We start from the raw sequence: 22,700 nt of genomic DNA, 5'->3' as shown, positions 1-22,700 counted from the left end.
AGAAAACCACCAACCTGTGATAGGAAAACTGACAATCCTAGTCAATTAAGAATGGCGTCAATGTACCTGCACTAGGGGGTACAAAACTCACAACCTCACTCTTGACTGGCTAGTGGTTGCAGTAGTAACTACTTAGACCACTCTGCCACGGAGGCTCCTCAATCATACAGGTAAATAATCAAATATCCTGTATGTGGACATAAGACCAATGCCACCTAGAAGAATATATGACATTAATTCTGGACAAGAGTGCACACATTGAAATGTCTCCCCTTCTTTACTTATCATTGATAATATGTTGATAGTCCTAAATATATACAACTGTCACATAAACTAAACATTAACCAAGAAAACTAAACATTGACCAATGAACCATGAAAATGCGGTCAAGGTCAGATGAACCATGCCAGACAGACATGTACAGCTAACAATTCTTCAATACAACAAATATAGTTGACCTTTTGCTTATAGTTCAAGAAAAACAGACCAAAACACACACTGAGCAATGAACCATGAAAATGAGGTCATGGTCAAATAAAAACTGCCTGACTGACATACATCATAAAAGTTTCCATACATCAAATATAGTTAACCTATTTCATATAGTATGAGAAAAAGACTAACTGAAAAACTTAATTTTGACCACTGAACCATGAAAATGAGGTCAAGGTCAGATGACACCTGCCAGTTGGATATGTTCACCTTATAGTCCTTCCATACATCGAATATACTAGACCTATTGCTTATAGCATCTGAGCTATAGACTTGACCACCAAAACTTAATCATGTTCTCTGTTCCATGAAATATAAAGCTTTTATGATGTTAGATAATGCCATGGCTGAATCACTATCCCTATGTTGACCTATTTGCGACAAAAGTCACAGGCTCAACAAAAGAATCAAATATCATGTATGCTAAGATAGATAGTTGTCTCATTAACAATCATACCACATATCTCCTTATTTTCATATAACTTATACCAACTATTAAGGAACACCTTGTATTGCATTTGCCAACCAGTAACATGAGTAAGTATGATCTAGTATTATATCTTTGTTACATGTGAACAATCTGTAATTGTCTTAGGTTGATTTATTATCACCTTTTTTCTTTTTTGGTGTACATGAAATTTAAAGGTTTTTTTTATATTTGTGAAATTGCAACAGGATAGGTTTTTGCCTTTTAAATTTTGATGGAATTTTTGTATGCAGGATTTCCTGAAATCTCATAAATAAACTAGATCACACCTGCTACAACCTGAGTTTGTGACTGAATTTAAGAACTATGTCATTTCCAAAGTATAGTATTCTTATTGTCATCTGATTAGATAATGCTGAATCAAAATCTTCCTCCTTCCCACCATAACCCATGGCGGTGCTGTGAGATGCAGAAAATACACATGTACATACAAAATATATGGTGGCTTGGCTGTATTCTGCCAATTGGACTTTTGGTGTTACTAGTAGATGCAGAAATTAACTGCTTACAGGTAATTTCTAGAGCAAATCAGGTCACTCATTTGTATATTTTAAAACGTTTGAGATACTTCTTAGTTTTTGTGTAGTACACAAATGTATTTGTACTTTTATATTTTTCAGTAATTTGGTTGGTTTTATAGACATTAATGTGTATTCGTGTCACCATTTTTTTTTTCAATCTTTCATATTTGATGATTCTAGTGAAGTGGTTTTTTTCTGTTTTTTTTTTTTATCTAAAAGTTATATATGACAAAAAACAAAACCTCATTTTCTTTTATGAAAAAAGATCTTTATAAATAACAATGAAATCTATGTACATTTGTACAATATGTTCACGATTTGCTAACAAAAGGTTCATGCATACACTCATCTTTTTCACTCCAGGATTTACAAAGGCTTCCAAATCACATGCTGCATTCATATTGTGTCTGAAAATAAAAAAGTTTAGTTATTTATTAAAACAGATATTTAATTTAAAAATTACATGCTATTTAACAAACATGTTTAACTATACCACATTCTTAAAAGTCAGGAGCCTGCAGTTCAGTGGATGTTGTTTGTTCATGTCTATCATATTTGTTTTTTGTGTTATAGATTTGGCTGTTAGTTTTCTCAATTAAATTGTTTAATATTTTTTATGTCAGGCCTTTTATGGCTCACTATAACCTATGTTTTCTTCTCATTGTTGAAGGCCACACTGTTGCCTATAATTACTTTCATCTACTTTATTTCAACTTTGATGGATATTTGTCTCATTGGCAATAATTTGTATTTTTTTTAGATTTGTAACTCTATGAACTAGAGCGTATTTATATGTTGTAACTTGCATTCATGAAGAGAACACCAAATAATACATTAACAATGAATTACAGAAGTAACAGTCATGAAAAATGCAGTCAAAGTATTCAATAAGTATACATGAAATATTTGCCACTAGACATTAAGCAAGCAACAACCAATTAAAGAAACAACCAATAGGCATACACAATTTTTTATTTCAACTTGCTTTATTTAAAAGTATGTCTTAATAAGTTTTGTATTTCAATCCAACAAAGAATGCTCATGGAGACATATTAAATGTGATTCGTTTTTTTCTCTCTCTCCCTTACGCATTATTGCGTTGGATAGAAATGCAAATCTACCTCAATACCTCTGTTAACCTATTTGGGTTCAGAAAAAAATTTCAACGGAAAGTTTTTAGTTGAATTGTTAATCAAATGCTCCTAAACATGCTTAACGGATCAAACTATCAAACTTCATCTTTTATTTCATTGAAGTTCTGTAGTTCGTATATGAATGTTCCAAAATCAAGAGCTAATAAATGTAATTATATAAGTTATTAAGTACACATGCATTAGGTCAATTTCTATCTGACAAAGCTCGTATCATATCTTCAATTAATTTTGTAAAAAAAATTGATTGCTGTTCTTGGTTAAACTTACAGTATACAATAACTGTCAAATTTTAAATCCCAGTTTTCTCATACATTCCTTGTGAGCTTCTATTAAAGATTTACAGTTTTCTTCTCCTTTTTCAATGACGCTGAAAACATAAGAAAATGATTTATACCTTTACATTTTTAACAACAACATAAACAAACAAGATATGCTTCTTATGGGGGCATGTTGCATTATGATTAATAATTTAATTAAATTAAACAACATCAGACAAAACAAAATATAATATGTCTGTTTCCTATTACAGTGTACATTTTGTACATCATTGTAAAATTAGAGTTGTTACATGGTGGTAGGGATTTTCTTTATTTTACCTTTTTTTTTTTTAACATTGAGTCAATGGGAGGGAGATTGTGACTTTACACAATTCTTATCAAAAAATGACAAAAAAAACTTTAATGACAGTTCTATTAAGGTCAATGAAGGTAAGTGAAGTATGTTTAATATTGGAGTAACATTCATACATTCATGACATTTTCATGTCAAATATTTTAAATCAATACAAAAATGAAAATGATTTGTGCATTATTTTAAGCAGTATCAGCATATGAATATGAAGATATTTTACATGTTAAATGGAATATTATTTGGAAAAGTTTTTATCTAATTAGCACATAAATAGTTTTTTACAATGCAATGGAACATACATTTATATAATAATCTATAATTGGTGTGTTTTCAACAATTGTTGAATTGTTTATTCAACAATTGTCGTGAACACAAGTAATGCCAGAATGAAAAATTCAATATTCAAATATTTGTCAAACGCCATCTGTATTTCATGATTTTTGGCTAACCTCAACTATAATGGAATTTCTTATGAAGAAAGATAAAAAGTTAGCAATATCAGCAATATCCATTAACTTTACTTTCCCTATAAAGATGATGTTCTCCCACTAAATAATTCAAAATTTGTTGACTATGTTGAACGTATCTATCCCATTGATCTAAATATAAACATGATAAAGGATACAACAGATACAGTTAGGTCTGCCTCTGACATCATGCTCATATCTGGACTAACATCTAGAATTGACAATGTTTGTCGGTTGAAAACAAAAATTTACGACAAAAGTCTGATTTCAGCTTTTCAATTGTGAACTTACCATTTCTATGAAGCAAGATTCCAGCAGCACCTGCATAAAGCAGAGGCGGATTTAGGCCCCCCCCCCCCCCTTTTTGGTAAAAAATTTGGTTGCTTATACAGGGAATCACTGAACTGTAACTAAAGTGGGCCCCTCTTAGGCAGTCAGTGGGCCCCCACTTATGAAAATTTCTAAATCCACCACTGTAAAGAGTATATATATCTCCCAATTGATAGGATATTCATGGGCTTCTATTTCCTGGTTGCTGCTTACAAGGAAGGTATTAAACCAAGAGCTCAAAATAGTGAATTTGAAATTATCCTTACGTAAATTTTAAGGACGCCATAGGGAGTTGGTTGACAGTTATGGAATAGCCGTTCATCGGATATGTTCCTTACATCGTAACTACAATCCCCTTCCCTTTTCATGAATGTGTCCTACCAAATTAGACAATTTATGGTTTACCTGGTTTGTAAAAAATGAGCAACATGATTGGTGTCACATGTGGAGCAGGATCTGCTTACCCTTCCGCTCAGCACCAGAGATCATCCCCCAATTTTTGGTGGGGTTTAAAATTTGTGTTGCTTAGTGTTCAGTTTTCTATGTTACGTCTTGTGTATTATTATCTGTCTGTTTGTCTTTTTCATTTTTAGACATGGCGTTGTCAGTGTATTTTCAATATATGAGTATCTTTCTCCCCTTTTTTGATAATTATATATGGGCCAAAAATAAAGTTACATAAATTTATCATATTACTTTTATCTATACAAACTCTCACCATTCATCACGAGCTTTTTTCGTCTCTGGACAAGCACAACAGGGTTTTAATTTCTGCTCTGTCTTTTTCTCTTCTTCTTTCGGCATTATGATGTAAAATTATTAAAAATTGAATCAAGGTTATAAAATCAGAACAAACCAACGTGTTTTGTAAGAACCGGATGTTTATCAAAAGTTCCTCCAATCCCCAAATAAGGGTTAAGATACAACAACGGGCCATATTCGATTTGTCTGAAAAATATAATATGAAATCAAAATAAAACAATATATTTATTATCAATTTATTGTAATAAAAGGCCTAGATAAAAGATAATTAAACCAATGAAAACTGATAAACAGTTACCACACATTTTCACAAATGTACCAGTGCTCCGACCAGAATCCGGTCATTTACGTGAAGCAAGTGTATTCAATAGATAAAATATGGCAGCTGCTGAAAGTGAAAAAGATCAGGTGTTGTTTTTGTTTTCCAATTTAACTATAAATATAATGAAACTGATAAATTTCTTCACATTTTTATACAAATAGCCACTATTAATTTGATATATCAAACTGACATACAGTTTGTAAGAGCAGAGACCTATAACTTATAAAGACTAATGCAAGTTACTACATATATATACAATGATATAATTTTACTGATCAATGCCAGTGATGGCTCCTTACTGATGTGATAGAATAAAAAGTTATGCATACTAATATATCATGATACCATTATAGAGCATCCACAAATACAAAGCACTATAGAACAACCTTTAATCATTTAGCGGGGGTCTAATAGGGGGTTGAACCCGGTTCTGATCCCGGATCCTGCTAACTGTGGCTCAAGTAGGATATACGGTACTATAGTTCCGGCTTTTTTGCCGTAAATTCTTACGCGTATGTATTCATGGGTAATAAAGGTAAAACTGTTTGAATTTTTCATTCTAGTAAAATTAATGAGTGAAAGACAGGTTGACAAGTCGACAGGTTGACAACTTTGAAAATGTTATTGTTGAAATAAGTGGTTGACAGGTTGACAAGTCGACAGGTTGACAATTTTAAAAATGTTATGGTTGAAATAAGTGGTTGACAGGTTGACAAGTCGACAGGTTGACAAGTAGACAAGTCGACAGGTTGACAATGTTAAAAATGTTATCGTTCAAATAATTGGTTGACAGGTTGACAAGTCAACAGATTGACAATGTTAAAAATGTAAAAACAAATTATAGTTAACAGGTTGACAGGTCGACAAGTCGACAGGTTGACAGGTCGACAGGTTAATAAGACGTTGACCAATTGATAATAGCGTTATGTATAAGCTGTAGACCTGTCGATTTTAACACTTGTCGACCTTTTCATTGTCAACCTGTCGACCTGTCGACCTTTTCATTGTCGACCTGTCGACCTGTTAATATGTCAAAATATATATATATACATGTAAACCGATTTACTTCTAATTTAAACCAATTTACTCCTATTTTCTTCCGATGGAACTACAGTACCGTATATCCTACTTGACCCCTAACTGTTTTGTCAGATTCCCATATCAGCTTACACTAGGTAAGTAAGCAACTCTTATTTTTTGTAATTTCCCGTGTCTCGCTAGACTTCATTTTCCATTTTCACGGCACAATAATTTGACTTTCACGTGTCACGCTTAAAAAAAAAATTGGCAATCCTGTGTCGCGCTTTAATAGACCTCAATGAGACCCAATTTAGCGTGAGACTCATGCATGTTCATGCTTTTTTGGTGGCATTTTCCTTTTATCTATCAAGACTTTGGTATTTTCTCCTTTTTTCAATTTTGGTCAAATAGCACAAATTTGCTTCACAAAAAGTAATCGGAACTATTGATTAGCATTCTTTCTTGTGCTGTAATCAGTAACACCAAGACCAGAATGTAATGTTCTGTCCTCGAAATTAACTTTTAATCGTGTAGTTATGCACACATTCTCTTGGGTTTGTAAAAAATTGAGAGATAGATCCAGGGTTTAAGGAAAGGGGAGGCGTAATTGTCCAAACAGATAAACATGCCACTAAATATATTTTTGAGGATTTTTAAGCATATTATATACTTATTGTTTAACCCTGCCACATTATTTATGTATGTGCCTGTCCCAAGTCAGGAGCCTTTAATTCAGAGGTTGTTGTTTGTTTATATGTTACTTATTTGTTTTTCATTTATTTGTTATATAAATAAAGCCGTTAGTTTTCTCGTTTGAATTGTTTTACATTTTCTTATCGGGCCTTTTATGGCTGACTATGCAGTATGGGCTTTGCTCATTGTTGAAGGCCTTACGTTGACCTATAGATGTTAATGTCTGTGTCATCTTGGTCTCTTGTGGACATTTGTCTCATTGGCAATCAAACCACATCTTCTTTTTTATATTAGACTTTTTCTATATAAAGGACCCTCTTAACTGCCCTCAATGATCTTCAGTTAAGCACAAGTACACATCATACATGTATATTACACTATCTCGTCAAGAAAGTTTTTTATGGGTCATTTCTCAAAATGCAGATTTAGTTCCATTTCTTTGTGTTTTGTTTCTTAATATACATAAATTAGGCCATTAGTTTTCTTGTTTGAATTGTTTTACATTGTCATTTTGGGGCTTTTTATAGCTGACTATGTGGTATGGGCTTTGCGCATTGTTGAAGGCTGTATGATGACCTATAGTTGTTAATTTCTGTATTATTTTGGTCTCTCTGGGGTTCAAATAAGTGGTGGTCCGAGGTCCATGACCTTTCACTTTTGCAATTGTACTTTCATCTTGGTTACTAGCTTCACCCAACGGACCTTTAACTTGAAAGAAAATAAGAGTTACTTCTGCAAACCTTTTTATTTAAATTTCCAAATAAACGATCTCAAAACTTATTTCCATCTTTATTATTCATGACAGCGATGTTCATATTGTTCAACCGCTAGCTTTATACAGAAAATCGCTGACAAATACAATTCCAGATCCAATTCCAGACCTATAAGGGTAAATCTGGGTTTTGGCAATCAAATACATATTAAAAAAATTCCAGGCAGGGGACAAAAACATCTATGATTATGAAATATAATCACTCGAATTGAAAACCAAAAGATATATGGAAAAGAAAGAAAAAGCAGAAAATATTTTATACAGAAACTAAAAATTACTTTTTGACAAAGACATTTTAATGTAAAAATTCAAAACTATGTGACAGTAATTTTCTTTATCAGTAATAAATGTTGATAATGCATGTAAATGTTTTTAAAGTGTAAACATATTTCTGCAATGATGAAGGGCAAGTAAAAGCTGGAAGTTTCTTACTTTATTTTCACAAATAGTGAAACTAGATATGATACAATGTAAGCAAAGCAACACAAGCTCTAGGGGACTTTTAAAGTTAAGTTGAAGTAGTGTGAGCCCTGAGATAATCATGACATAATTAGTAATTAATTACCCATCCACAGTGACAGCCTCCCCAATGCAGAAAAAAAAATTACTTGAGTTCTTAATATTCAAGACATTTACATTTATCATGAACAACCATGAAACTGACAATGAAATAAGCTAACTTATACCAAAAGCACATTAATTTTGTATCTTACTAAGCTATGACATATTTTAATTAAAAGTAGGACCTGGAATTTTATGTTGTGGACCTTTCAGTTTGGAGAGTCAAAGGTCCTGGACCTTCCAGTACCAAATGAACCCCTGTCTCTTGTGGGGAGCTGTCTCATTGGCAATCATACCACATCTTTTTTTATATACATGTTTCTTTTTGTTTTGCTATGCTTTGTTTTACTTTGCTTTGCACTAGTTCTGTTCTGTTCCGTTTCTCACTGTATAGGGACAGTTGTGCACTGGCAACAGCAGAAAAAAGGCCTTGCACCCTTTTAAATTTCTTTTATGTGATTAAAATCCGAAAAAAGTGAAACATTTTGATTTCTTCAAAGGAGACAAATAATCTGCTAATGACAGCTAATCATAATAATTTTAGTCAATACATTAGCATTGACAGACAGCAGCCAACACATGCCTCTGCACAAGTCTACATGCTTCTGGCTTGAAACAGGCACTTAAATAACAAGGCTTGGCTTAATGCATTAGTGATCACTCAACCCTCACCTCACCTGGAACAGAAAGTTGAAAAACCCTTAAAAAAAAACCACACACACAATCAACCACTACCAAACTTAGCATTTATCAGTAAACCACCATACAATTAAGTTTAAAGAAGTCATTAGCAGTCTTGATAAACATGATCTGAATTTTTTTCCCTATTTTTAAAGATTTATCAATACTGTACATAAATCTTGACCAGGATACATTTCTTTACTTCACACCAGTGCACATGTGATTATTATTCTTTTATGTATTTTTCAGTTTGATGATGAAGATGCAGAAGACGACACACCACTGGAGAAAAGAAAGAAAATATTTTCTAAAGAATGTTAGTAATATTTATATAGATATTAAAATAAGAAGGTGTGGTAAGATTGCCAATGAGGCAACTTTGAACAAGAAACCAGATGATGTAGAAGGTAACAACTTTGTATAATCTTCAATAATAGAAAACTAAGAAAGCTATAAAAGGCCCTGAAATGACAAATGTAAAACAATTGGAGCTAGAAAACTAAAATGATGTCCAGCAACAATTAAAAATCACGTAATTACAGTCTTCTCCCTTGGGACATGCACATACAGATTGTGTTGGGTTAAATTTGTTTGCTGACTCCAAACTGTCCTCCTAGCCTGGGACAGTGGTACCACAGTACAAAATCAGAACAACTTAAAAAAATCAGTTGAAAAGGCTTTTAATTTACTTCATATAAATAGACCAAGCTGAAAAAACTAATATCACATATACCTAACATTTACAAGTACCGGTACAACATACATGTATATTTGGAAAGATCATTATTTAGGACAATCATCATTCAAATACCGTATAGCGGGTTATTTTCGCAGGGTGCAAATTTTCGCTTATTTTCGCGGACAGAACTAAATCGCCAAAATAAATTCCGCCAAATCAAAGGTGTACATACAAAGGTATTAATAAGTTTTTAATCCGCCAAAATATTTCGTATACCTTGTTCAATGAAAATCGCGAAATTTTACACCCGCGAAAATAACCCGCTATACGGTACTGTGAATTCATTATTATTTGTTGGATACCAATTTTCCTGGATTTCCTGAATACAGATGAACCATGAAATTTAGCATTTAACAAATACAAAATTGTCTATAAGCTTGTATACAGACTTCGGCAAAATCAAGAAATTAAATATCCATGAACATATAAGTTTTCCTTAACCCCTGAAAATAAATGAATCCACAGTTTTCTGACACTGTCACAGCCAGCAATTCACCTACACAACAAAAAACCACTAATGATCATTAGATTGAGAAAACAACAAATGATACTATGTTTAATAAGAATGGAAAAATGTATCACAAATTCACAAAACACTTGTTCAGTCTATTGGTGAGAAAACACTTTTAAATAATTTCTTTATCATTCAGCAATACATAAAAAGTCATTATTTTCATGCATATATGACCAACAATTTTAAATATTAATATTTCAGTACGTTGCATGATGTATGGTTTTGGAGATGACAGAAATCCCTATACAGAATCTGTGGATATTTTAGAAGATCTGGTCATAGAATTCTTAACTGAAATGGTATGTGTTTGGACAATTATAAACATATTATGACATATTTATATATAAATTTGAATATAGGTCATAATATCAGATAACAAGAATATGTCCACAGTACAGCAATACCCCTTAGTTTCAAGTTGATTGGACTTCATCTTCATCAAAACTACCCTGATCAAAAACTTTTTCCTGAAGTGGGACAGACAGACTAAGGAAAGAAACGAACAGACGAATGGACCCACATTTTCTCAAAGTTGCATTGATAAACAGTCATCAGTTTATGGGGAGGCAGGGATCAAAATACAGATGATTTTCCAAAAAAACTAATGCAGTGTAAAGATTAAAATAAGAAGTCAAAAAGTTACAAACAGAAGCAAAGAATACACAGGCAAAACATCCGCATGAGCCATGACATTCTATTTACATGTTAATATACACACAAGTTATTCTAAATATACAATATTAAGTATATCTTAAGGTTGTACCAAAAACCTGGACTAAAATCAATTTGGCTTGATTAATTATCATAAATTTTATACAAAATATTTACTTTGACCTATTGACAAAAAAATGAATATTTCAAGAAACTTGAACCACCCACTTAATCATAAAATTTCATTGGCTTTATAGCAGTTTGACAAACACCAATTTTGCTTATTTGTCCTTAACAATAGAATGTGGTTAAAACATTCAGCTGCTTTTACAGAGTTATCTCCCTGTAGTGTTATGTACCCTGGTTATCTAAATCTTTACCTAGAATGAACCAATTTCATTGAACAGGTGTAATAAAATCTCATAAAAATATATATTCTATTCACTGCTATCCATGTTTAACCACTATAAAAAAAACTTACAAGTTTAAATTTCTTTTATGATACTGAGAAAGTACTTTAATTCGCGGGTATCAATTTTCGTGGTTTGAGCAATATTTCTATGTTTGTGGGTTTTTAAATTCGTGGATTTTAGTTTTGTTTTTTTTTAAATTGAAAAATTGAAGCCTTTAGAAACGAAGGTTACATATAGTCTGGATTAAAGGAAATTGCAAAGAAAACATTGACCCATTTATATCGTAGTGACAACACTTATTAACCCAAGATAAAGTGATCAACAGATTAAAGACCATCAAAGGTGTTAATTAGGCCATAAACATGCCACCTAAAGAGAACAGTAACATAACAAATGATATAAATGTATCTTGAATTGTCAAATAATTCTTATAAAAATCAAGCCCAGCATGAAATTATTTCCCATATCTGCCAGACCTATATGGATATAAAATTAACACTTTATCATACTAGCATATCAATACCGGAAATCTGACTTCCATCGATCAAAACTATTTTAATTAAAGAATTAAAAGATCAAAAGTTGTACAGTTTAGGTTATTAAAGATTAAATAGGTATAACCCTGCATGCTGTGGTAGTCCTGTGTCTGATATTAAAATATTCTCAGATAAGCGTTATTCAATATATTCCCAAGATCATATCAGTAGTCAAACCAACATGGGGATCTTTCAATGTCTTGATTTGGACAATGGTTGTTTTATTTATTTCGTTGGACACTTAAATTCATGGATAAAGTCATCCATGAAAACCATGAAAATTGATACCCCACGAAATTGGCACGAATAAAAGTACTTTCACACTTATGAAATTGTAGGTGAAAGCTAGCTAGAGTATACATTAGGGCCATTTCTTAAGCTTTGCATATTGTACAAATACCTGGCTTTTGTGGAAACAATTTATTGGTCTCTAGATGTATTTTTGTCAAATGTTGTTGGGTTGTTGTTTTTTGACACATCATATGCACCACATACATGTACTGTGGATTCATTTATTTTGGTGGGTACCAATTTTCGTGGATAGAGGAAAAATTACATGTTTGTTGATATTTAATTTCGTGGTTTTAGCAAAGTCTGCATACAAACCTTTAGAAAATATGTTATTCGTTGAACATTTAATTTCGTGGTTCACCTTTACCCACGAAATCCACGAAAATTGGTATCCAACGAATAATAATGAATCCACAGTATCATATGTTCATATTTTACACAAGATGGGGATAGATTATCTTTAAAACATTAGTATATTCACTTTTTTTATATTTAGACAAAGAAAGCAATGGAAGTAGGAAGAACTGGTAGAATAAGTGTAGAAGACATTATTTTTCTGATCAGGAAAGATCCTAAAAAATATTCTAGAGTGAAGGAACTATTGACAATGAATGAAGAACTCAGGAAAGCTAGGAAAGCTTTTGATGAAATCAAATACGCAACAACAAAATGATCAGTACATAACAATTTGTTGTTTCAATCATCACATGTTTTGAATTTGTTGTTTCAATCATCTTGTGTTTTAAATTTGTTGTTTCAATCATCACATGTTTTGAATTTGTTGTTTCAATCATCATGTGTTTTGAAAGTTGTTGTATCACAACATTGATATTTATTATTAATAACAATGTCACATCCATGACATTAATTATAGAAAATAATATAACAGGCTATTATCTAGACTTGGAATTGTTTTTAATTATGGAATTTTCATAATTTCTTGTGCTTGAAATTTTTAATAAATTCCATGTTTATTTTGTACTTTAATGTTCTGTGCTGCGCACAACACTTTCCATTAAAAGAAAATAGTACATTTTCAAAAGAATGATCTGTGCCGCGCACAACACTATCTATACAAAATACATTGTATGGAAAGTGTTATGAACAGCTCAAAACATTATACATGTAATACCAAATAAACATGGAATTTATTAAAAATTTCAAGCACAAGAAATAATGAAAATTCCATAATTAAAAATAATTCCAAGTTCAAATAATAGCTTGTCAATATAGTATCTTCCAGATAGATAACACTGTCTTAGATGCTTTGGTGTATGGATATTTCTTCCAAAAAAAAAATCATACAAACAAAAAGGAAAAATACACCACTTACAAAATTTCTTTTGTATTTTCTATGTAACTTTTGAATCTGTCACCACTAAGTTGTGTATATATTTTTTTTTTTTTTATCTTTTTAATCTGTTTTTCACCAATACATTACAATTTTATTGATTGAAAAGTAATGTTTATTAAATATTTTGAAGTATGTGAAAATGATATTGAATTAAATGAGATTATTAAGTTATTTAATTTGTATTTTATTTTAAATAATTTAATCCAGAGATATTGCAGAGGCTGTTTAGTTTACCCGTACTTGAGGTGTATGCCTTAATTCTCTCCAAAGATACTCAGCATATATCTTGATGAAATTTTGGGTTCTCAATTTTGTTAAGCCTTAACTTCTGTTACAGAAAGCTCTATATAGGGATAGTGATACAGTGATGGTTGCATAAGCTCACTTCCTAAAACCTTAATATTTCAGAAGGTAGAAGATCTGTATCCTTCATACTTTGTGTATAGATACCTTATGTTATGAAAAAGTCCATATCTCAGATACTATAAGCAAAAGGTCTACTATATTCGGTGTATGGAATTATTGTATGGTTTACATGTCTAAGTGGCAGATGTCATCTGATCATTTTTATAGTTCAGTGGTTAAAGTTAAGTTTTGTGTTTTGGGCTGTTTTTGTCGAGCCTTTGACTTTTGTCAAAAAAGCAAAACATAGCGATCCTACATTCCGTCAATGACTGCCATAAATATTCACTCTGGTTAAAGTTTTTGAAATTTTTATAACTTTTTAAACTATCCTGGATTTCTAACAAACTTGGACAGCTAGTTTATGACCATAAGATAGTATTCAGAAGTAAATTTTGTGAAATAAAATCATTTTTTGTCGAGCTTGCAACTTTTGTTGCAGAAAGCTGGACATAGCGATTGTGATATGGCGGCAGCGGTGTTAGCTCACTTCTTAAAAGCTTTATATTTTAGAAGATGGAAGACCTGGATGCTTCATACTTTGTATATAGATTTCTCATGTTAAGAACTTTCCGTCAGTCAAATGTCCAATGTCTTGACCTCATTTTCATGGTTCAGTGACTACTTGAAAAAAAAGTTAAAATATTTTGTAATGTTAAATTCTCTCTTATTACAAGTAATAGGATAACTATATTTGGTATGTGCGTACCTTGCAAGGTCCTTGTGCTCATCAGACAGTTTTCACTTGACCTTGACCTCGTTTCATGAATCAGTGAACAAGGTTTAGTTTTGGTGGTCAAGTCCATATCTCAGATACTATAAGCAATAAGTCTAGTATATTCAGTGTATGGAAGGACTGTAATGTGTTCATGTCCAACTGGCAGGTGTCATCTGACCTTGACCTTTCATGGTTCAGTGGTTATAGTTAAGTTTTTGTGTTTTGGTCTGTTTGTCTTATACTATATGCAATAGGTCTACTATATTTGGGGTATGGAATGATTGTAAGGTGTACATGTCTAGCTGACAGGTGTCATCTGACCTTGACCTCTTTTTCATGGTTTAGTGGTCAAAGTTAAGTTTTTGAGTTTTGTCTTTTTTTTAAAATTATTTGCAATAGGTCAACTATATTTGGTGTATGGAAATATTTCATGATCTAGATGTCATTTGACCTTGACCACATTTTCACGGTTCATTGCTAAGTGTTAAGTATTTGTGTTTTGGTCTGTTTTTCTTAATTTATAAGCAATAGGTCAACTATGTTTATTGTATGGAAGACTAATTTGGTGTATGGAAATATTTCATGATCTAGATGTCATTTGTGCAGGTTTTATTTGACCTTGACCACATTTTCATGGTTCATTGCTAAGTGTTAAGTATTTGTGTTTTGGTCTGTTTTTCTATGTTTGTTGTATGGAAGAATTGTTAGCTGTACAGTCTGCCTAGCATGGTTCATCTGAACGTGACCTCATTTTCATGGTTCATTGATCAATGTTTAGTTTTCATGGTTAATGTTGAGTTTATGTGACAGTTGTAATAAAGCTTTATATTTAGGACCATCACCATAATATCAATGATTAGTGACGAAGGCAAACATTTCAATGTGTGCACTCTTGTTTTCTGTTTTTTACTTATAAATGGACTTAGTTTTTCTGCCAGGAAACATTACATTCCTTCTGTGATTAAAGTTTTAAACAAAATATTAATAACTTTCTTAAACTATCCTGGATTTGTACCAAACTTGGACAGAAGCTTGTTTATGATCAAAAGCTAGTATTTAGAAGGAAATCTTGTTAAAATTTTGTACCTGTTTTTCTGTATTTAACTTATAAATGAAGTTTGTTTTCTTCCAGTTAACATTACATACAGTCTGTAGTTAAAGTTTTTAAAACATTTATTAGATTCATAAACTATCCTGGATTTTTACCAAACCTGGACAGAAGCTTCTTACAATCAAAAGATAGTACTGAAGAATACTTTTATTATTTTTTTTCCTCATTTTTTTTCTAACACTGTATGCCAATGGGTCTACTATATTTTGTGTATGGAATGATTGTAAGGTGTACATGTCCAACTGGCAGATGTCATCTGACCTTGACCTCATTTTCATGGTTCAGTGTTTATAAAGTTTTTGTGTTTTGGTCTGTTTTCTAATATTGTATGCATTATGTTAACTATATTTGGTGTATGAAAATATTTTACGATAAACATGCAAGTCTGGTATTTTTATTTGACCTTGACCTCATTTTTAAGGTTTATTGCTCAATGTTTTTAAAGTTTCTTGTTTTTTGGTCTGTTTTTCTATTTTACTATAAGCAGTAGGTCTTGTATATTTGGTCTCTGGAATGATTGTAAAGTGTATATGCTTGTCTGGCAACTATCATCTTACCATGACCTTATTTTCATGGATCATGGTCAATCTTAAGTGCAATCAAAACCCTATGTTACTAACTTGATATCTCAATCTTCCAAGGCTGATCGAGGGCTGATCACTACAATTTGATACACAATATGTATTGATCATAACATTCTATCTATGAACATTCATTTATCAATGTTATTTATATTCAGATATTCAAATCAAAAATTGATGTCACACTTGCCAAGAAAATTACATAACTTTTGCAAGGTGCAAGAATCTAATATCTGTTCTAAAAATATTAATGATGTCATTGTTAAAATTATATTTTAAAAATTGGAGCTATCTCCCATTGTATAATTGTATTTCCAATGTTTTATTGATGTTATATTTAATTTGACTTCCCACTGATAAGTCAATGCAATCTTTACCCTTCAGTGCTTACATGCACTTTGATTCTTGTTTGTTTTTTAGATACTATATGCAGAAGGTCAACTTTATTTTAAAGCATGTAATGATGGTTCATTTGATTCTGGCCTCAATTTCATGGTTCATTGATCAATGTTAAGTTTTCCTGGTTAAGTTTGCTTCTAAGATGTGCAATAGGTCAACTATGTTTAAAGCATATTTGGTGTATGGAATGATTGTAAGGTGTACATGTATTTTCAGTTTGGTTTATCTGACCTATACCTCATTTTCTTGGATCATGTTAAGTGTATAAGATAGTTGTAGTAAACCTTTATATTTAGGACTATCAACATAATATCAATGTTTAGTAAAGAAGGTAAGACATTTCAGTGTGTGCACTCTTGTTTGATGTGCAGTATTTAATAAAAACCTTGATTTTTTTTTGAATTAACAGTATCAGAAATAGGATAACTATTTTTGGTATTAGGGATCCTTTAAGGTTCATATGTTTACCAGACAGGTTCTCCTGACCTATACCTCATTTCATTGATCAGTGACAAAGGTTTAGTTACATGATATGCTTCCTTTCTCTACCATAAGCAGTAGGTTAATTATATTTGGTGTATGAAATTATTGTCACATGAACATGTATCTCAGATAGGGCTCATTTGACGATGACCTCATTTTCATGGTTCATTTGTAAAGTGAAGTTTTCTATTAACAACTGTTTCTGGAATACTAAAAAAAAACAATCAGTAGGTCAATCATCTATCTTTGGTGTATGGAATGATTGTAAGGTGTACGTGACTGACAAATGGGTTTCATCTATCCATGACCTCATGTTCATGGTTCATTGGTCAAAGTAAAGTTTTTGGTTTACACCTGTAAGACAATAACAATAAAAACCAAGGAGTAAACAAAGACTCACAAAACCAAAGGACATTTACATCAACAGTTATAAATAATAATTAAGAAACAACACGAACTCCACTAAAAACAGGGAGTGAAATCAGGTGCTCTGGAAGGGTAATCATTTCCTGCACCGTATACGATAACTCAGATACTTTAAGTTGGAGGTCAAATATATTTGGTGTATGAAATAATTGTAACATGAACATGTCTGACAAATGAAGTTCATCTGATCATGACCTAATTTTCATGGTTCATTGGTGAAGTAAAATTCACAACTGTTTGTCTGATACTATTAGCAGAAGGTCAATGATATTTGGTGTATTATGTATTTGTAAGTTGTACATGTTAGTTTGGCAGGTTTCATTTGACCTTGACCTTATTTTCATGGTACATTGGTCAGTGTCTGTGTGTGAACTCTTGTTACAAATACATTTAATTTTTCTAAAATTTTTGGGATACTGTTTTGAATACTTTATTTATTATTCATATAAAACAGTTAACATTTGTACCAGTGAAAGACAAGCAGCCTTACTTTTTACATTTTATCTTATCTAATCACTGATCACATCTTTAATATATAAATCAATTTTTAAATAAGTAAGTTAACACCATTTTTCTTTGGTCCTTGTCGAGGACTAGAACCCCGATCCTCTGCCGTGAGACAGATGTACTAACCAATTATACTAACAAGGATAATTATAAAATGGTGTTAACCCACTCATTTCATTTAATAAAAACCAACAGCAAAGTAGAAGGTAGAATCAACCAGATGTGTCTGATCGAATAAGAAAATGGAGAATGTGTTTATTACACACAGATGATGCCCCTGTTTGCATTCAGAATTATAAAGGGGCATAACTCAAAAACTTTAAAAGTGACCCAACCTAAATTCAAACTTGATCTGGGTTTTTTTTTGTGGTAATAAGCATTTTGTATAATTTCATAACATTTGGTTGAGGCAAACTAAAGTTTGAGAACAGAAACCAATTTTGGGATGTACATAAAAACAGACAGACAGATGGACAGAGGTATGAAAGGGCAAGGCTTACACAACTAATAATTCCTCTACTGCTGTAGGGGCATACAATTACTTAATTTTTGGAATTAAATAGAAATCTACATCTAAAATATTTCAAAAATGTTGAAATGTCTTACCTTATTTACTAATAACAATAGATCTTAGGTCGAAATCTTCAAGGTTAAGGTTTTACTACAAGTATCACATAATCCTAACATTATTAATGATGTAAATGTGCTTCAGAGGTGGATTTAAGGGGGCGCAGGATAGGGAATCACTGAAGCATAACTGGAGTGGGCCCCCTCTTAGGTCAGTCAGTGGGCCACCACTTATGAAAATTTCTGGATCCGCCACTGGCTTGAGGACAGATTAACATGCACACCTTACAATAATTCTATAATCCAAATACAGTTGACCTACGGCTTAAAGTATCTGAAGAACAGACTTAGTCTGAGAACATGGTTTATTTATTTATAGTTATTAGTTTTCAGTAAAAGTGAGTTCTCTTAGATTAGTGATTTGAGTTAATTGTTTTGTGTTTGGCGCTGAACTAATAAGAATAGCCATTTCCAATTAACTGATTTTTATACAACTGTAAAAGATTTTGGGGTCATATGTTGTTATCAAGTCGTTGTTGTCAAAAAACATTTGATTTCTGGACAATAACTTTAGTATAAGTAAATAGAAATCTATGAAATTTGAAAACAAGGTTTACAACCATAAAAGGAAGGGTGAGAGTGATTTGGGTGGTTATGGTCCAAACAGTTTCGAAATTGTGGTTAAAAAAAGGGCTGAAATAAACACTTTTCTAGTTTCCAGACAATAACGTGTGGAATGGAATCTCAAGTTCCCATACCACAAATGGATGGCAAGAATTAACTGGGGGAGGGGGGACAAGGGTTTCAAGGTTAATGGACAGTTTAAAGCAGTGTAAGGGATGTAATCCAAATACATTTTAAGTACAATGTTGTGAATGTTAGGATTTCTCTCCTTTACACTGCTTTTAAATTATGTATAAACTATATAGAAATGTTGTATCGTCTTTGATGTGATTAGCTGTCAATTTATTAATTTTAGCCATGATAATGCATGTTATTTTCTCTTTTATGACTTTTATCATGATGTATGTACATTGTTTATTATGGTTGCAAACTCAAATAATATTATGGGGTGGGTGACAATTTTTTCTCTTTTCAGATTTCAGAAATTAAAAAGAAAATTTCTTGAAATAAATTTTTTTTGCAAATAAAAGGGGGGGTTAACACGCAACAGCATAGTGTATTACAAAAAAGCAAAAAAAAACCCAGGGATCATTATTTTACCTTCTTTTTTTTTGGGGGGGGGGAGGTCAATTTGCAACAGCATAGTGTATTGCACATAGGCAAAAAAATGAATATTAATTCAAATCATATGACCTATCTAAAGTTGTTTGACTGCAGTTATTCTTTGTCAGAAACCTATTATGTGTCAAATATTAAATTACAATCCAAATTCAGACCTATCTCAAACATGAATATTGCGCCCATTTTTGCCCCAATTGTTCAGGGTTGGACCTCTGCGGTCGTATCCAGCTGCACTCAGCGAAGAATTTTATTACAGTTTGTTTTTATGTTGTATTATTACACCATTGTCCCAAATGAATGGAGGTTTTATATAAATTCATACTTCATTAAATATCTAAATTTTTCAACCTATCCCAAGTCAGACGCAATAATTGGTGCCCAAATAATAACATTGCTGCATCATAGTGAAATGTCATAATTATAAAATGATTATAAAGTGCTGTGCTGGGGAAATTAAATTGTGTCATGTGTGTCACAATGTGTCATTATAGTATAAATGTGAAATTATGTAAAACGATCCATATTTAAACTCCCATGAACCAGATGCTCCACAAGGCACAGCTTTACATCTGCAGAGGTCTAACCCTGAACAGTTGGGACAAGTATGGACACAACATTCAAGCTGGATTCAGCTCTAAATTTTGATTGTGATTAAATAGTTTACACAGCAAAGGTTTCTGACACAGAATGAATGTGGTCTAATGAACTCAAAACAATGGGTTTTTTTGCTTTTGAGCAATACACTATGCTGTTAAATATAAATCCCCTCAAAAAAAAAATTTGAAGAAAAATTCTTTTTAATTTCTGAAATCTGAAATGAGAAAAAAATACCAGAAAAACCCTTGTCCCCCCCCTTTTTGACCCTATTTGCTTAATGATTTGATCCATTACCCCCTATAACCAACCCCTTTGTAGTATGGAAACTTGTTGGATCATTTCAGGGAGATTAAGGATGTACTAAGTTTAAGTTTTGTAATTTGTGTAAAATGTTCGAACTCCTTGGTGTTTTCCAATACAATACAATGTAGAATATTTGCCCCATAACACCCATTTATTTTTTCATATTAGACTTAATAGCTCATGAAAGTAATTTACCAAAATTTTAGAAGATTCTTGATTTTCTTTCTTTTGTTTTGAGACCCAAAATTTACCAATGCAAATATAAGGTAAAAAAAAGTCAGAGTCTGCCTTTTTCCCGCCATATTTTAAATCTCAAATATTTCGAAAAGGAGGTCCATGACCTTTCAATATTTTTAGCTTATCTTTATCATTAATATTGATGCTCTACCAGCTTATAGTATCAATTTTAATTTCTTAATTTCTTAATTTCTACCTAACCTCACCCAAGTACATCCTTAAACACAAGTTATAGACTGAAAACTACAAAAATGCTTATTTGGGCCCTTTTTCGGCCCCTCTCTTATTGAAACCCCACTTGGAACAAGAACACCAAAACTCATTTCCAGCCTTTCCTTTGTAGTACGAAACCTTGTAGTATAATTTCAGAGAGACCCATTCACTTAAAACACAAGTTATTGTCTGTAAACTAGAACAAGAATGCACACGCTAAAATGTCTCGCCTTCTCTACTAATCATTGATATTATGTTGATAGTCCTAAATATAAAGCTTTATTACAATTGTTACATTAACTTAACGTTAACCAAGAAAACTAAACATTGACCAACGAACCATGAAAATGAGGTAATGGTCAGATTAACCATGAAAATGAGATCATGGTCCGATGAACCATGCCAGGCAGACATGTAAAGCTATCAATTCTTCCATACAACAAACATAGTTGACCTATTGGTTATAGTTTAAGAAAAAACAGACCAAAACACAAAAACTTTAAACAGAGCAATGAAGTGTGAAAATGAGGTCAAGGTCAAATAAAACCTGTGCAACTTACATATAGATCATAAAATATTTCAATACACCTAATATAGTTGATCTATCAAGTATTAGAAAAAAATACCAAAACTCAACCAGATGCTCCGCAGGGCGTAGCTTTATACGACCGCAGAGGTTGAACCCTGAACGGTTGGGGCAAGTATGGACACAACATTCAAGCTGGATTCCGCTCTAAATTTGGATTGTGATAAAATAGTTGACACAGCATAGGTTTCTGACACAGAATAAATGTATTCAAATGAACTTAAAATTTTTGTTTTCTCTTAGAGCAATTCACTATGCTGTTGAATATTAATCCTCTCAAAAAAATGTTTGAAGAAATTTTCTTTTTATTTATGAAATTTCAAATGAGAAAAATTTAACCCAATTTTTTATTCACATCCCCCTTTCCCTTATTCCAAAACTAATTTCAATTAAAATATTCTAATGGAGTTTGCAACAATTACTACTCATTTAAATACATGATGTAAAAAAACTGCTTGTTATCACTGAATGGTAAAGATTATTTAAATTTATCAGTTGGTAGTAAAAAGTGAATATACATTGTATATTGTATATAACAAAGATTTAAGTTGATTCTGGACAAAGAAAGATAACTCCAATTAAAAAAAATCTTGCAGATATTTCTTGCTTACTATACTAGACAAAGAAAGATAACTCTTAATTAAAAAAAAATTTGCTATTTCACAATATTGTGAAATTAGATATTTCTTGCCATTGCACAATACTGTGCAATTGAAAAGACTTGCTATTGCACAATACTTAATATAATAATTTTAGATCCTGATTTGGACCAACTTGAAAACTGGGCCCATAATCAAAAATCTAAGTACATGTTTAGATTCAGCATATCAAAGAGGCCCAAGAATTTAATTTTTGTTAAAATCAAACTTAGTTTAATTTTGGACCCTTTGCACTTTAATTTAGACCAATTTTAAAACTGGACCAAAAATTAAGAA

At 31.8% G+C, this 22,700-nt stretch overlaps 1 protein-coding gene and 1 long non-coding RNA gene across 2 annotated transcripts; one reads left to right on the top strand and one right to left on the bottom strand.

Annotated features, from left to right (window-relative positions):
• Nucleotides 1-1,742: 1,742 nt before the first annotated feature.
• On the bottom strand, nucleotides 1,743-4,970 carry LOC134687149 (uncharacterized). Its single transcript, XR_010101741.1, has 3 exons — nucleotides 4,800-4,970; nucleotides 2,922-3,021; nucleotides 1,743-1,907 (listed from the first exon to the last, which is right to left on the bottom strand). It is a non-coding gene; the product is annotated as an uncharacterized LOC134687149 (long non-coding RNA).
• Nucleotides 4,971-5,134: 164 nt separating this feature from the next.
• On the top strand, nucleotides 5,135-12,946 carry LOC134687148 (transcription initiation factor TFIID subunit 13-like). The gene is made up of 4 exons (XM_063547170.1): nucleotides 5,135-5,251; nucleotides 9,142-9,208; nucleotides 10,347-10,444; nucleotides 12,533-12,946. Exons 1-4 carry the CDS (start codon nucleotides 5,222-5,224, stop codon nucleotides 12,707-12,709), a joined length of 372 nt encoding a protein of 123 aa, XP_063403240.1. The 5' UTR covers nucleotides 5,135-5,221; the 3' UTR covers nucleotides 12,710-12,946.
• Nucleotides 12,947-22,700: the final 9,754 nt, after the last annotated feature.

The sequence above is a fragment of the Mytilus trossulus genome, chromosome 10 (assembly GCF_036588685.1).
Source record: "Mytilus trossulus isolate FHL-02 chromosome 10, PNRI_Mtr1.1.1.hap1, whole genome shotgun sequence".
Classification (NCBI taxonomy): domain Eukaryota; kingdom Metazoa; phylum Mollusca; class Bivalvia; order Mytilida; family Mytilidae; genus Mytilus; species Mytilus trossulus.
Note: the sequence above shows the minus strand (reverse complement) of the source record. Positions and strands in the feature narration are given on the sequence as shown.

Excerpts from the sequence above, each read along its gene's own strand:
- LOC134687148 (XM_063547170.1), top strand. The coding sequence starts at position 5,222 with ATGGCAGCTGCTGAAAGTGAAAAAGATCAG. Across the intron at positions 9,209-10,346 it reads GAAAATATTTTCTAAAGAAT|TACGTTGCATGATGTATGGT; the intron begins GTTAGTAATATT and ends TTAATATTTCAG. Across the intron at positions 10,445-12,532 it reads TAGAATTCTTAACTGAAATG|ACAAAGAAAGCAATGGAAGT; the intron begins GTATGTGTTTGG and ends TTTTATATTTAG.